Source organism: Zalophus californianus, chromosome 10, assembly GCF_009762305.2.
Source record: "Zalophus californianus isolate mZalCal1 chromosome 10, mZalCal1.pri.v2, whole genome shotgun sequence".
Classification (NCBI taxonomy): Eukaryota; Metazoa; Chordata; class Mammalia; order Carnivora; family Otariidae; genus Zalophus; species Zalophus californianus.
The window spans coordinates 13,737,285-13,749,453 of record NC_045604.1 but is presented as its reverse complement, the minus strand read 5'-3'; the positions used below and the strand labels follow the sequence as shown (position 1 = coordinate 13,749,453).

At 40.4% G+C, this 12,169-nt stretch overlaps 1 protein-coding gene across 3 annotated transcripts in view; it reads left to right on the top strand.

Moving 5' to 3' along the window:
* TGFB2 (transforming growth factor beta 2) overlaps positions 1–5,930 on the top strand; it is an 82,407-nt gene extending 76,477 nt beyond the window's left edge. For all 3 annotated transcript variants that reach the window (XM_027610640.2, XM_027610638.1, XM_027610639.1), the window contains one exon: positions 1,258–5,930. In XM_027610640.2, the coding sequence (XP_027466441.1) occupies positions 1,258–1,282 (25 nt within the window). In that variant the 3' untranslated portion in view covers positions 1,283–5,930. The remainder of the gene's footprint in view (positions 1–1,257) is intronic.
* Positions 5,931–12,169: the final 6,239 nt, after the last annotated feature.

Sequence of the window (12,169 nt, the reverse complement as noted above, 5' to 3'; positions counted from 1 at the left end):
TGGCATCCTTGGAAATGTCTCTTTATCATCACTGGGGAACCTACATACTTCCATTGGTAAAAGTCCCATCCCCCTTGGATATAAAACGGAGTTAAGGATATGGGACTAACTCTAAAACTTTCTCTTCATTCCACTGTGGGACTGGCTAAAGCCCTCCAACTTAGACACCACCATTTACCACATGGAATCTAATGGAGGGTTGATTATTATTACCCTCGTGGTCTTAAGCGAAATGTAAGAAAGTGAATAGTTAAAAAGAGAGCTTGCTTTTAGTGTCATTCTTTTTTTCTTTAAGATTTTTATTTATTTATTTTTGAGAGAGAGTGTGTGTGTGAGAGAGCGCGAGCAGGGGGCTGGGGCAGAGGGAGAAGCAGACTCCCCAGGAGCCGATGCGGGACTCGATCCTAGGACGCTGGGATTATGACCTGAGGTGAAGGCGGACGCTTAACCCACTGAGCCACCCAGGCACCCTAGTGTCATTCTTAATTAACTCTTAACTGCTTACTGTTTTATCGTATTTATGAAACAATAAGAAATGAAAAGACTCATGTCTTTTTTCTTTTAGGCGAAAAGGTAGGTGACATTAATTTGGCCCACAAAGACACAGCACAGAGAGGTTTCACATGCAGACAGGTGTTTTTTTTCTATACCTAAGGGTAGATTAAAGCTCTGATGGGAGTTGGAGAAGTGATTCTTCTACTCCTCCGTGTATTCGCTTCTTCACGGAGCACAACAGTCTCATATTGCCTTGTTCGGGCTATGAGGTCGAAACAAAGTCCATAGAGTCTCTGAGCTTAATGGAACTCTAACCTAGGTGGGAATTGGAAATAGACCCTCGGTTACAAGGAAGTGTAGACACCAGAGCAAATACTAAGAGGACCAAGTTTTTTGAGGGCCTGGCAAGCGTGTGCAGCAAGGCAGTGATCAAAGTCCAGAATTATTGGGGAAACTGTAAACTTTGTTGAATGAGCGATTTTGTGCAATCTGAGCCTTTACAAAATCATTTGTTTACGATGCAGGAGGAAAGGATTCTGTAGGAAAATGATGAATTCAGTGATTACTAGGAACACATATCAAGTTGACCATAATTGGGGGTTAAGAGAAGGAAATTGTAAACCAAAACTCGTTTAAATTGTCTCCTGAGTGCTGACGGATAAGGTAACACTATGGCTCTATGGAATGGTTCTTTTTAAAGTAATTGCCCTCCCCCCCTCCTTTTTTCCCCTATGTTCTCTTTCCTCTCCTATGTCCTTTCAGGTTCTCAGCCTATATAATACCATAAACCCAGAAGCATCTGCCTCTCCTTGCTGCGTGTCCCAGGATTTAGAACCGCTAACCATTCTCTACTACATCGGCAAAACACCCAAGATTGAACAACTCTCTAATATGATTGTAAAGTCTTGCAAATGCAGCTAAGATTCTTGGAAAAGTGGCAAGATGATAACCCCGTGGTGGAGGATCAGGAGGAGAACAACGGCAAGAACAATGACGATGTTTGTAACAAGAAAACATAAGAGAGCCTTGCTTCAACAGTGTTAAAAATTTTTGAAAAAAGCGGTACTAGTTCAAACACTTTGGAAGTCTGTGTTCTGTTTGTTAAAACTGGCATCTGAAACAAAACAAAACAAAACAAATTGAAGGCTTTATTCTACATTTCACCTGCTCTGTAAGTGAGAGAGACAAGAAGCGAAACCTTTTTTTTTTTTAAGAAAAAAATAAACACTGGAAGAATTTGTTAGTGTTAATTATGTGAAAGGAAAAAACAAACAAACAGGAAAATCCCATTAAGTGGAGTTGCTGTACATACCGTTCCTACCCCATGCCTCACTTGATTTTTCTGTATTGCTATGCAATAGGCACCCTTCCCATTCTTACCTTTAGAGTTAACAGTGAGTTATTTATTGTGTGTTACTATATAATGAACATTTCATTGCCCTTGGAAAATAAAACAGGTGTATAAAGTGGAGACCAAATACTTTGCCAGGAACTCATGGATGGCTTAAGGAACTTGAACTCAAACGAGCCAGAGAAAGAAGAGGTCATATTAACGGGATGAAAAACCAAGCGAGTTATTATATGACCAAGCAAGTCTGCAGTAAGATAAAGACCCCGAAAACACATGCTATGTGCCGACTGCCCAAGGAAGCTTCTTGTAAGGTTCAAAACTGAAAAGCCTGTTAATAAAGGAAACTTTCAGTCAGAATAAGTCTGTAAGATTTTTTTTTCTTTTTAATTGTAAATGGCTCTTTGTCAGTTTAGTAAACCAGTGACATGTTGAAATGTTTTGATACGTACCGGTCCAACTTCAGACCTTAAAGTATTGCCGGGTAGCTATGCTATAGGTTTTTCTTCGTTTCCGTATATGTAACCACACCTACATTCTTATAATAGATGGGGAGAGAAGCCAGTATAATTGGAAACACACCTGCAGATCTCTTTTGCAAACTATTAAATCAGAACGTTAACTACTTTACATGTAATGTGTAAATTTTTACCATATTTTTAATGTTCTGTAATAATGTCAACTATGATTATTTCGATTGGACTTAAATTGGGGCTCTTTTTAATGATCACTCAGACCTGTGTGTTTCCTTTAGCTGGCCAGGACTTTGAGGAAGGCCGCTGTAGTTTGACTTGCAGTACAAATACGTGTTTTAGAGTATTTGCTCCACGTGTGCTTTGTGCATTGTCCAATATTATGACATAAGCTACCTGAGTCCACTTGTCCTTTTGTTTTCCTTTTATAAAAAGGATCGACTCAAGTTCACTAGTCTTCCTTCATCTTCTAAGCATCATTACTAATCCATTCAGATGTTAACCATCTTCTATGTTAGGAAAATGGGACTATGATAGATGTATAGATCACTGAGCTGAAATATTTTCATTTTAGCAAGGGCCTCAGGATCTGACTGAGACTCAGAATCTTCGTGGCTGGGTGAAGACAGCTTTCTCCAACTTGGTTTCATCGGTATGTTCACAGAATTCTACGGTTTGTAGAGATCAGACAGTTCATAGGATATATCTTCTCCTTTAATCAGGTTTTTAGTGTTTCGGGGGGAAATGGAAAGATTGACATTTTAGTTGATTTTTTTTTTAAGGGAGAAAAAAAAGCCCCGCTCAGCGTAAGTCACTTAGTTGATTTCACTAAAGTTAAGGTTTTCATAGATGTTCTTTGACGGTTGTTAGAGGTACAAGCCAAATACGCCCATGATCAAAAAATTCTGTTTTTCCCTCTGAATGAGAGTTCTCTAGATCTGAGGCTAGAATTTACCTTGCTTTAATAAATGAATGATTGGCCGTATCGTTGCAGAGAAGGTAACGTTCCGTCAAGGTTGATAGGAGATGTCAGTTTACCGGTTGTCTCTTCCTTAGCTTGAAGAGAAAAATTAATAGGCAAAACAATGGAATATTTACAGTGTCACCTAAAGGGCAGCATGGCGAGGTGTGAATCCAAGTGAAGTTATTTGATCTAGTAGACTTCTTGTCTGACATTTCCTGGCCGTTAATGAAATGACAAATTGGATTCACAGGTTTGAAAACTGGAAAAGCAAGAGAGGGGATGCCATGGTAGTAAACGACCCTCGTGTTGGGTGTGACCCGATCCCAGAAATTGAGTGTGTTGATTTTTTTCCTTCCATTTTCTATTAATTCTATGTAAATCACTTTTATTTCTGCAGGTATTTTCCTCTCAGATAGAATGACGTTTTGTTTTGTATTATTTTGTCTTTCCTCATGAATGCACTGATAATATTTTAAATGCTTTATTTTAAGATCTCTTGAATCTTTTTTTTTAGTTTGGGGGTTCTGTAAGGTCTTTGTTTCCCATAAGTAAATATTGCCGTGGGCAGGGAGGGAGGTGGGAGGGAATGGGAAGATGTTAGTGTACGGGTTGGGGGGTGGGGCGGCGGTTTTTATATGTTAAGCAGCAGTACAATTTCATGGTTGGCATGGTTTAAAAAAAATGGAATATAAGAATAGCTGTTTTGTATTTTGATGACTGATTACGCTGTATTTTAAACATGATGTATGTCTGTTTTGTGGTGCTCTAGTGGTAAATAAATTATTTCAATTGTATGTTGATGTGTTTTTCCTATCACGGGATTATCACTGAGACTAGAGAACACCTCTACTGCCCTGAGAATCATCTCGAGCTGGAAAAGTCCTACATCTTTAAGGTTGTGCTTTTATTCTCAAAGATACTCACTACAGAAATGTCATGTTTTATAGCTCATGAGCCAGGACGTATCTACCAAGGACTGAAGAAAGCCCTGTGCAGTCTTTTTATTCTCTTGTTTATTGCCATTTGGTAATTGTTTGAGATTTAGTTTCCATCCAGCTTGACTGTCTACCAGAAAAAATGCAGAGAGTTGTTTGAACCATGCCTTGGCTTTCTGGTTCTATGTTCTGCCAACCCCAGGGCCAAAAGAACTGGTCTAGACAGTATCCCCTGTAGCCCCATAACTTGGATAGTTGCTGAGCCAGCCAGATATAACAAGAGCCACGTGCTCCTTGGGGTTGGTGTTGGGAACAGCTACCCTCTCCGTTTCCCCGGCCCACTGCACCGAAAAACCCTTATTCCCGCAAAGGGCTTTGGCCGTTTCCTTCAAGACCAGGCTTTGCAAGTGAGTTGCCAGTCTCGTAATAAATGGAACTAATAAAAAAGTAGCTGTGGCTCGAACTGGTTGTCTTGCTTTATCTGACGAAAAAAAAAAAAAAAAACCAGTTTGTGCCCATTGTCGCAACCTCACATAGGAACAAACCATCGATGCAAGTGTTTAGGTGGAATAGAAAATGGTCCCTTTTCTATGATCATCTGTGTTTCATCTCTTCTATCCTCAACTCACAGTTAAAGGAAGTGTTTTCACTTGAACACAGTTATTTTCTGCTTCTCTGCAGAGTGGCCAGTACCAGGCCTATCACCCCAGCCCGCATCACCTTCATGTGATGAGTAAGAGATGGAGGGTAGCAGGGTAATGAAGAGAGTCACCTAACATCAACTTTAGCAAGTTTGTCAACCACCCTCAACCTTGTTTCTTTGTGTTTTAAGTGAGGAAGAGACTACCTGCTTTACAGGGGTTTGCACGTTTGTTTCTGTGTTCCTGTGGTTAAGTGAATCTACATATGAAAAGTATTTCCCTTGGCGTTTGGCCTATAGTTGATGATCAGTAAACTGTAGTCTTAATATATTTCTCAACTTGTTCTGTTTTTGGCTTCTTGGCAATTCTATTGTAATGAGGTGTTTATATTCAGACTGTAACCTGGGCCCATACTTCCCCGTCTTGAGAGTTAATGTGTAAACCCTCCAGACTCTCTCATAAATGGATCAAGCCATCAGTTATTTCTGAGAATATTCTGTAATTCTATCTGTTAAACTTTTGGTTACATGTCTGACCAGAAGTTGTTTAAAACAGTGGGGGAGATGGTCATGTAAATCTTTGCTCATGTCTACCAACTAAAAGTAAAAGAGACAAAGTGGCTAGCTGAATGACCTACTTCCTAAGATGATGACAGAACTGTGTGGTTTGCTGAGCACCTACCGGCTCCTGTTCTCTGTTAACCTATTTAACCTCACGTATTACCTTATGATGTAGGGGTTTTGGTTTTTGTTTTTTTATATAGCTCCATTTTGCAGGGAAGTGAGCAGACGCAGAATGGTTAAATCATGTGTCCAAGATCCCTCAGTTTGTAAGGGAAGGTTCTAGAATTTCATTGTCCAGTAAGTACACTAGCTTCTAGGTGTAGGCTTTCAAGCAGTTGAAATATGTCTAATCTGAACTGAGATATAACAAAGTGTAAAATACCCATCAGATTTCAAAGACAGTACCAAAACAAGAATGTAAAATGTCTCATTAATTTTTGATCTTGATTACATGTCTGAATAATACTATTTTGGATATATGGGATTAAATAAAGTATATTATTAAAATTAATTTCACCTGTTTCTTTTACTTTTGTAATACCATTACCATAAAATTTAAAATTACATATGTGGCTTCCATTTGTTACTTTGTGTTCTGTTTTTCTAGCATTGCTTTTTGGTTCTTTCTTAGGATTTCTGTCTCTCTGCTTACATTGCCCATCTATCTGTTCTTGCATGCTGTCTACTTTATCCTTTAGAGCCCTTAGCATTTAATCAAAATTGTTTTAAATTCTCGATCTGGTCATTTCAATATCCCTGCCAGATCTGATTCTGATGCTTGCTGCATCTCTTCAAATTGTGTTTTTGCCTTTTAGTATGCCTTGTAATTTTTTTCTTGGTAGATGACATACTGGGTAAAAGGAACCGCTACAAATAGGCCTTACTAGCTTAGTGTTGAGGTGGGAGGGGAAGCACTCTATAGTCTCCTGGTGAGGTCTCAGTCTCAGTACGCCTCTGCCTCTGGACTATGAACTTCACAAGAGCCTTTCAGTTTTTTTTTCTCCATCACCATTAGGTGGCACAGGATGGCTAGAGTGGGCTGGAGTTGGTATTTCCCTTCCCTCGGTCAGTTAGGCTCTGATACTCCAGCTAGTTAGCCTTTGGTTAATGAGTGTCCACTGAGAGGGGACCATGCTAAGAACAGAGCACTTGGGTATGTTTCAAAATGGCTCCTTGCCCCCTCTCCCTGCTGGATGTACTACGAAATTGTTCTCCAATATTTACTCTGTGAATGTGGTAAAGCTCCTGGAGGCAAATATTAACCATATTGTGTCTCCCCGCGTGACTGGGTCCCCCCAGAGTTCTTAACTCTCATAGTTGTTTGCACTGAGCTTTCCGCAATTTGTCAGTTATGCTTCAGGTTTTCCTAGCCCGGCAATGGTTCCTGCACTGGTTCCTGCTTGTGAGTCTCTGGTCTTGGAAGTTGTGATGGCCTGTATTTGCCTGTCTCTTTCTCCAGTTCTGGAGGCTGAAGTTTCTTCTCTTAGGGATCCAAGAAGACTTACTGATTTTTCGGTTTGTTCAGCTGACAGCGCTAGTTGTTAAGATGAAGTGGCCACTTCCCAGCTCTTTATATGCAGAACCAGAAACTGGAAGTTCTATTTCTTATTCTTATTCAACAGCTCTAGTGTAGAATTTGGAAGCAGCTCTCTTTAGAAACAAAGTCTAAACTCTTCCCCTCAGCTATCTGACCAGCTTTTGTTTTTGAAATTAACATGCGGTTGAATAATATTAGGCCAAACCCTCTGAAACTGGCTTTGTAGGTCATGATTTCTTGTATGTTGGCAGTTCCTTAGGGTTCAACCTAACAGTTGGCACTGATTGACTAATATGGTAATGACAATGCAAATATTACACAAGCCCCACCGACAAAACTCTTGATAAAAATCAATAGTTACGTACCAGCAAAGCCACTAAGTGGGACAGTACAACCCACTTCTAGGGTCGTTGGATTATTGTATTAAATGTTTTCAGTCCATAAAAATCTTCATCGATATACCTGTGACAACTTTTTCTGCTGTGTTCAAGGGGGGAAACAAATCAAAAAAACACTCATTGTGCTCATTTGAGTTCCTGGTCTTGGAAAGACATTGCTTTTTTTTATCTGTAAGTAAGTTGTGCTGAGCTTCTTTTGCTTAGAGGCCTTAGATGGGTATGTCCAGGCTTTGGGTTCCAGAAACTCACAGAAGGGAGGAGTTGTGTTTTTGTAATATATATATATACACATGTATATATGTGTATATATACATATATATATACATGTATATATATATATATATATTTTTTTTTTTACAGAATCAAAATTACAAATACAAAATTAGATTCAGAGCCTTAGAATGGGCCCATAAAATGGGAAAAGCCAGGACATTGTAAATTTTAAGAGCTTCACTGCAAACCTGCCTCTGGGCTTGAAGCTAACACATGCTTTTGTTTCTATCAAAGCCTGTTACCTTGTAATTCTAGCTACAACTGGATTTCATCTTTCATTGCTAATCTGCTAAAATCAGTTTTAAATCAGTTTAAATCAGTTGCTCTGTTCTCTCTCCTCCCCTTATCTCTGCAACTGCATTTTACGTGCTGAACAGGAAAGTAAGACCCTGGTTTCACTAATATTCCAGGTCAGAGACAATAAAGGAAATGTTATTTTTGTACCTCTTTTGAAACATCAAACTAGATCCTATGAGATTGGAGAAATTGTTAAGATACATATTTGATCATTGTCCCAGTAGATACGAGTAACTTATTGAAGTTATTACCTGAAATTATAAAAAGAATGCCTTCTTAATGGCCTTTTTTAAACGAAAGAATTGCTTTAGGTTTTTTCCTGATGGTGTCTTTATTTCCCTGAAATACTTTGAGTTGGTTTTTTTATTTCAAGCAAGTAATGGCTGTTTGGAGAAGAGATGAGTGTGTTCCTGTAATTGGGCAGAGACCTAGTGAAAGGAACAGAATGTACTGAGGGAGACTCTGTACTGTGTGATCAAAACTAGGGAAATCAGTCAGCCTGAGAGAACAGGCATAATTAAAGAACAAGGCAAGAAATTAGTGGTAAAGAAAAAGGCCCAATATAATCTCTCAGGCTTTTCCCCCAAAGTAGGATTTTTTTCTCCTATAGATGCCAGCCCAACTGAAAGAACACAGATGTGTTACTCAGGTGACATCATAAAGGTCTGGCCAGCCCCAGAGATGGAAACCCTCTCCTTAGGCCCAAATCTCCATTCTGAATCATATAGAAAATTCCAAATCTCAGGATGTTGGGAGCAAACAAGCTAAGAAGTTGTGTAATCCAATACTGCTCTAAAGGCGATGTGAAGTCATGCAGTTTGGCTTGTCCTCAAATATGGGTGTAACACTAATTTCTTCATTTGAAGCAAAATTAAATTAAGCAGTACAGAAAACTGAGAACTTTAAATCAAGCGTTGGTGGTTCATTTTGCGAAGTATCAAATGTCACATCACCATGTGTGTGTACATCTTCCCGTCGCTCATATCCTGTGGTTCCGAGAAACCACTGGCCACGTTCAGATTCCTACAGAGGTGAAGTAGATAGAAACTGCTATGGGAGGCATAATGGAGCCCCAAGGAGGTCTGGCAATACCCCTGAATACTGTCTACTTGTTACAGCCTCTGGTGGCCAACAATGAGGAATTATTCCCGTATGATTTTTCCCTAAGTGTGTGTGTGTGTGTGTGTGTGTGCGCGCGTGTGTGTATTTTAATATTGTCAGTGGTGTAACACAAGAACCAGTTGCAACCCAGAGGTGCTAGGATCGATTTTGATTTATTTACTCTTGTTCAGGGATCTGAAAGAATGATACCACGGAACACTTCAAGGCGCAAGAGAAGGGGAAGGAAGAAAGGGACAGGAAGGGAAGGGGGGACACTGAGCCCTAACTTCATGTGCGGCTCACATTTAGTCCAAGAGCTTGATGTCTGTGTGTAATACCAAAGCAACCGAGCAAATGTGGTGAGAAATACAGAACAAATTGGTCAACTGGGCTTAACTTCAAGCAGAAGATTCAAAGGAGGAATCCCACGGTGCTCTTGCCTTTCAGTAGGAGCCTTTTAAAAGCCAACCTGCTGCTTGCCTGAATGATGTGACTGGAAGAAGTGGCTCTTTGTTCTCTGTCTTTGTCCTGCTGTGCTGGGTTTGGAGAATGGTCACATCCCACCCACAGGGGTCTCCCTCAGAACAGTGAGCCATCCCAATTTTGTGTTTCCTACCTCTGACCAGTCCTTATTTATCTTGTGTTCCAGCACCTAGTACAAATTTAGCTCATGGAAATGTAATGAACGTTTGTTAAATTGAGGAAAAGCCGGGGACAGGGTTAGAGCCCCAACTCTGCTACTGAGGCACTGTCTGGGGCCCCAGGAAATCAGCATTCTCAGTATGTCCTTCTTCAATAAACAAAAGCTTTGATCTACAAAGTACTTTGTAATTTTTTTTTCTTCTGATTTGTAGGTTGCCCTCATGTGTTCTGTGATTGGTACCCGTGGGCAGGAAGCATCATTCATTTGACAAATAATTACTGAGCTTATCCTACATACCAGATTTTGTTTTAGGTTTTAGGTTCACATAAGTGAACAAAACAGGCCAAATAAGTAAACTCTGCCCTCAGCAAATTCTGTTGGAGCAGGGATTTCACTCCAGTGAAAACCTGAAAGAAGATGTTAGAATGTGCTCTCACACTGCACCTTCCCTGTTGCTAGCACTGAGAGACACGGTTTCCATCTCTGATGGAGGCAGAATCAGCAGCCGCTTCTCTGGCTTGATTTGATAGGTGTAGGAGAAGGAAGAGCCTCGACTTCCCAAAATGCTTTCTCCATCAGAGCCTGTCAATGGACAAAATCTTTCATTTGCCAACCAGAGATAAGGCTGGGATATAAACCCTAGCGTGAGATAACCCAACTCTGCCAATTCACACAAAAGAATTGATAAACAACTTTTCGTAATGAAGGAAGATTGGAACAATGTTATCTCAGCAGGTGGAGGACCAGCAAACAGGGCTTCTGATGTTCATTCCACTACCTAGAATCCTTGGAAGTCCATAGTAACTAGTTCTGCACCCCAGGAGCTCACAGCTTAGAATGAACCAAACTATCATTATCTTTAGTTTTGTTACCCGCCATGCCATCATCTACAAAATCATCACTATGACTTACAAGTGTGTGTTTCTTGATTTATAGCCCCCATGGGTAACTTGTCCCATCTAATCCCAGTTCCAGGGATTCTGAGCCAGGAACACTTTTGTTCTCATGCCCCTGGGACATTTGACAAGATCTGGAGACACTTTTGGTTGTTACAATTCAGGAAGTCTTACTTGCGTCTGGTGCGTAAAGGCCAAGTATTCAACTAAACACCCTACGATGTGTGGGATGGCTCCCTCAATAAAGAATTAGATGGCCAAAGAATGTCAATATTGCTATAATTGAGAAATTCTGATTGTGACAAAAACTTCCTCAACATTTGTTAGTTATCATGGGTTTCATGAGGCAGTGAAGAATTATTAAATAGTGTGAATAACTGTGATGAGTTTCTAAAATGACCCTCTAGGTGCACGGTAGCAAAAGTGAGAATATTTCCAAAATTTACTTCAACCAGAGGGCCTCTTAAAGCAAATTCTGCATTAATTTGTGTCTATTATATAGGCCCCAATGACGACTGCATTTGGAATGTAATGTCATTCCCCATATGCTCAGAAGTCTTCGGTCTGTGGGAAAGCAGGGTTTAATGGCTTCTTTTCTGCATCCATATTTTTAGTATTTTCCTCCAAGTCTTTAAAGAAATTTATTTTGGGATTTGTACTTGACAATGAAAGAAAGGGAATTGTACTGTCATCTTTATTAATAGGAACATTTATTGGAGGGTATATACAGTTGTCCTCCTCTATGACCAAATTGCTCAAATCCTTAAGGAAGGCCACATCTGGCCCCCTCAATTTATGCTGTTATAAAAAGACAAACAGGTCTGTCTGTCTCTTATCTTGTTCCCTCTGAAACATTCTTCACAGTTCAGCAAGAGGATCTTTCTCAAGCAATGATGAAATATGTCAGCCCCTGCTAAAAGCCCTTCAGAGCATTGCCATTGCACATAGGGCAAATCTAAAATCCTTAACATGGTAGATGTTCCTTTTTAAGACTATGTATTCAGACATGAAGAAAGGAATTTTATATTTCTATGACTGAATCCACTTAAAAGCCTCTCATCCTGTTCTAGTAGCGGAACAATTAAGCCTGCCAAGAGAAGAGAACTATGTCGCTTCAGTTTAAAAGCTGTTTCTTTTGGCTAATTCCTCAGCATTGGGTTTGCTCTGCCCACCCCTCCTTTTTCCCTGTTCTGAGTAGCGTTCGGGTCCCGGTGGAGACTTATGGGGCCTATAGGCGGTACGGAGTTGGTCCGTGGTACTCGTTTCTCTTCACTGATCCCCGGAGCATATCATAACGCATCTTGGACATGGCCTTCTACATCAGAGGAGGTTCAAAACAGGAAAATAGAAAGAAATACTGGTGTTTGAAATAAAAATGTGGTATGCAGGACTGGTTACCAGGGGATGGAAGGGATGAGGAACCACACAGGGGCCTTTAGGGCAACCCAAAGGCTAGCAACAGCAGAAAGCTAGTACCACCCCTAAGCCGGACGGACAAGCGAGGAAGCCATGTTACCGGAGCTCAGGGGCTGCGTCAAAGTGGCCTCCCTGTTGGGGGCTGGAGCTTTGACGTGCACACAAACCTTGCTGGAAATGTCTGAGGCA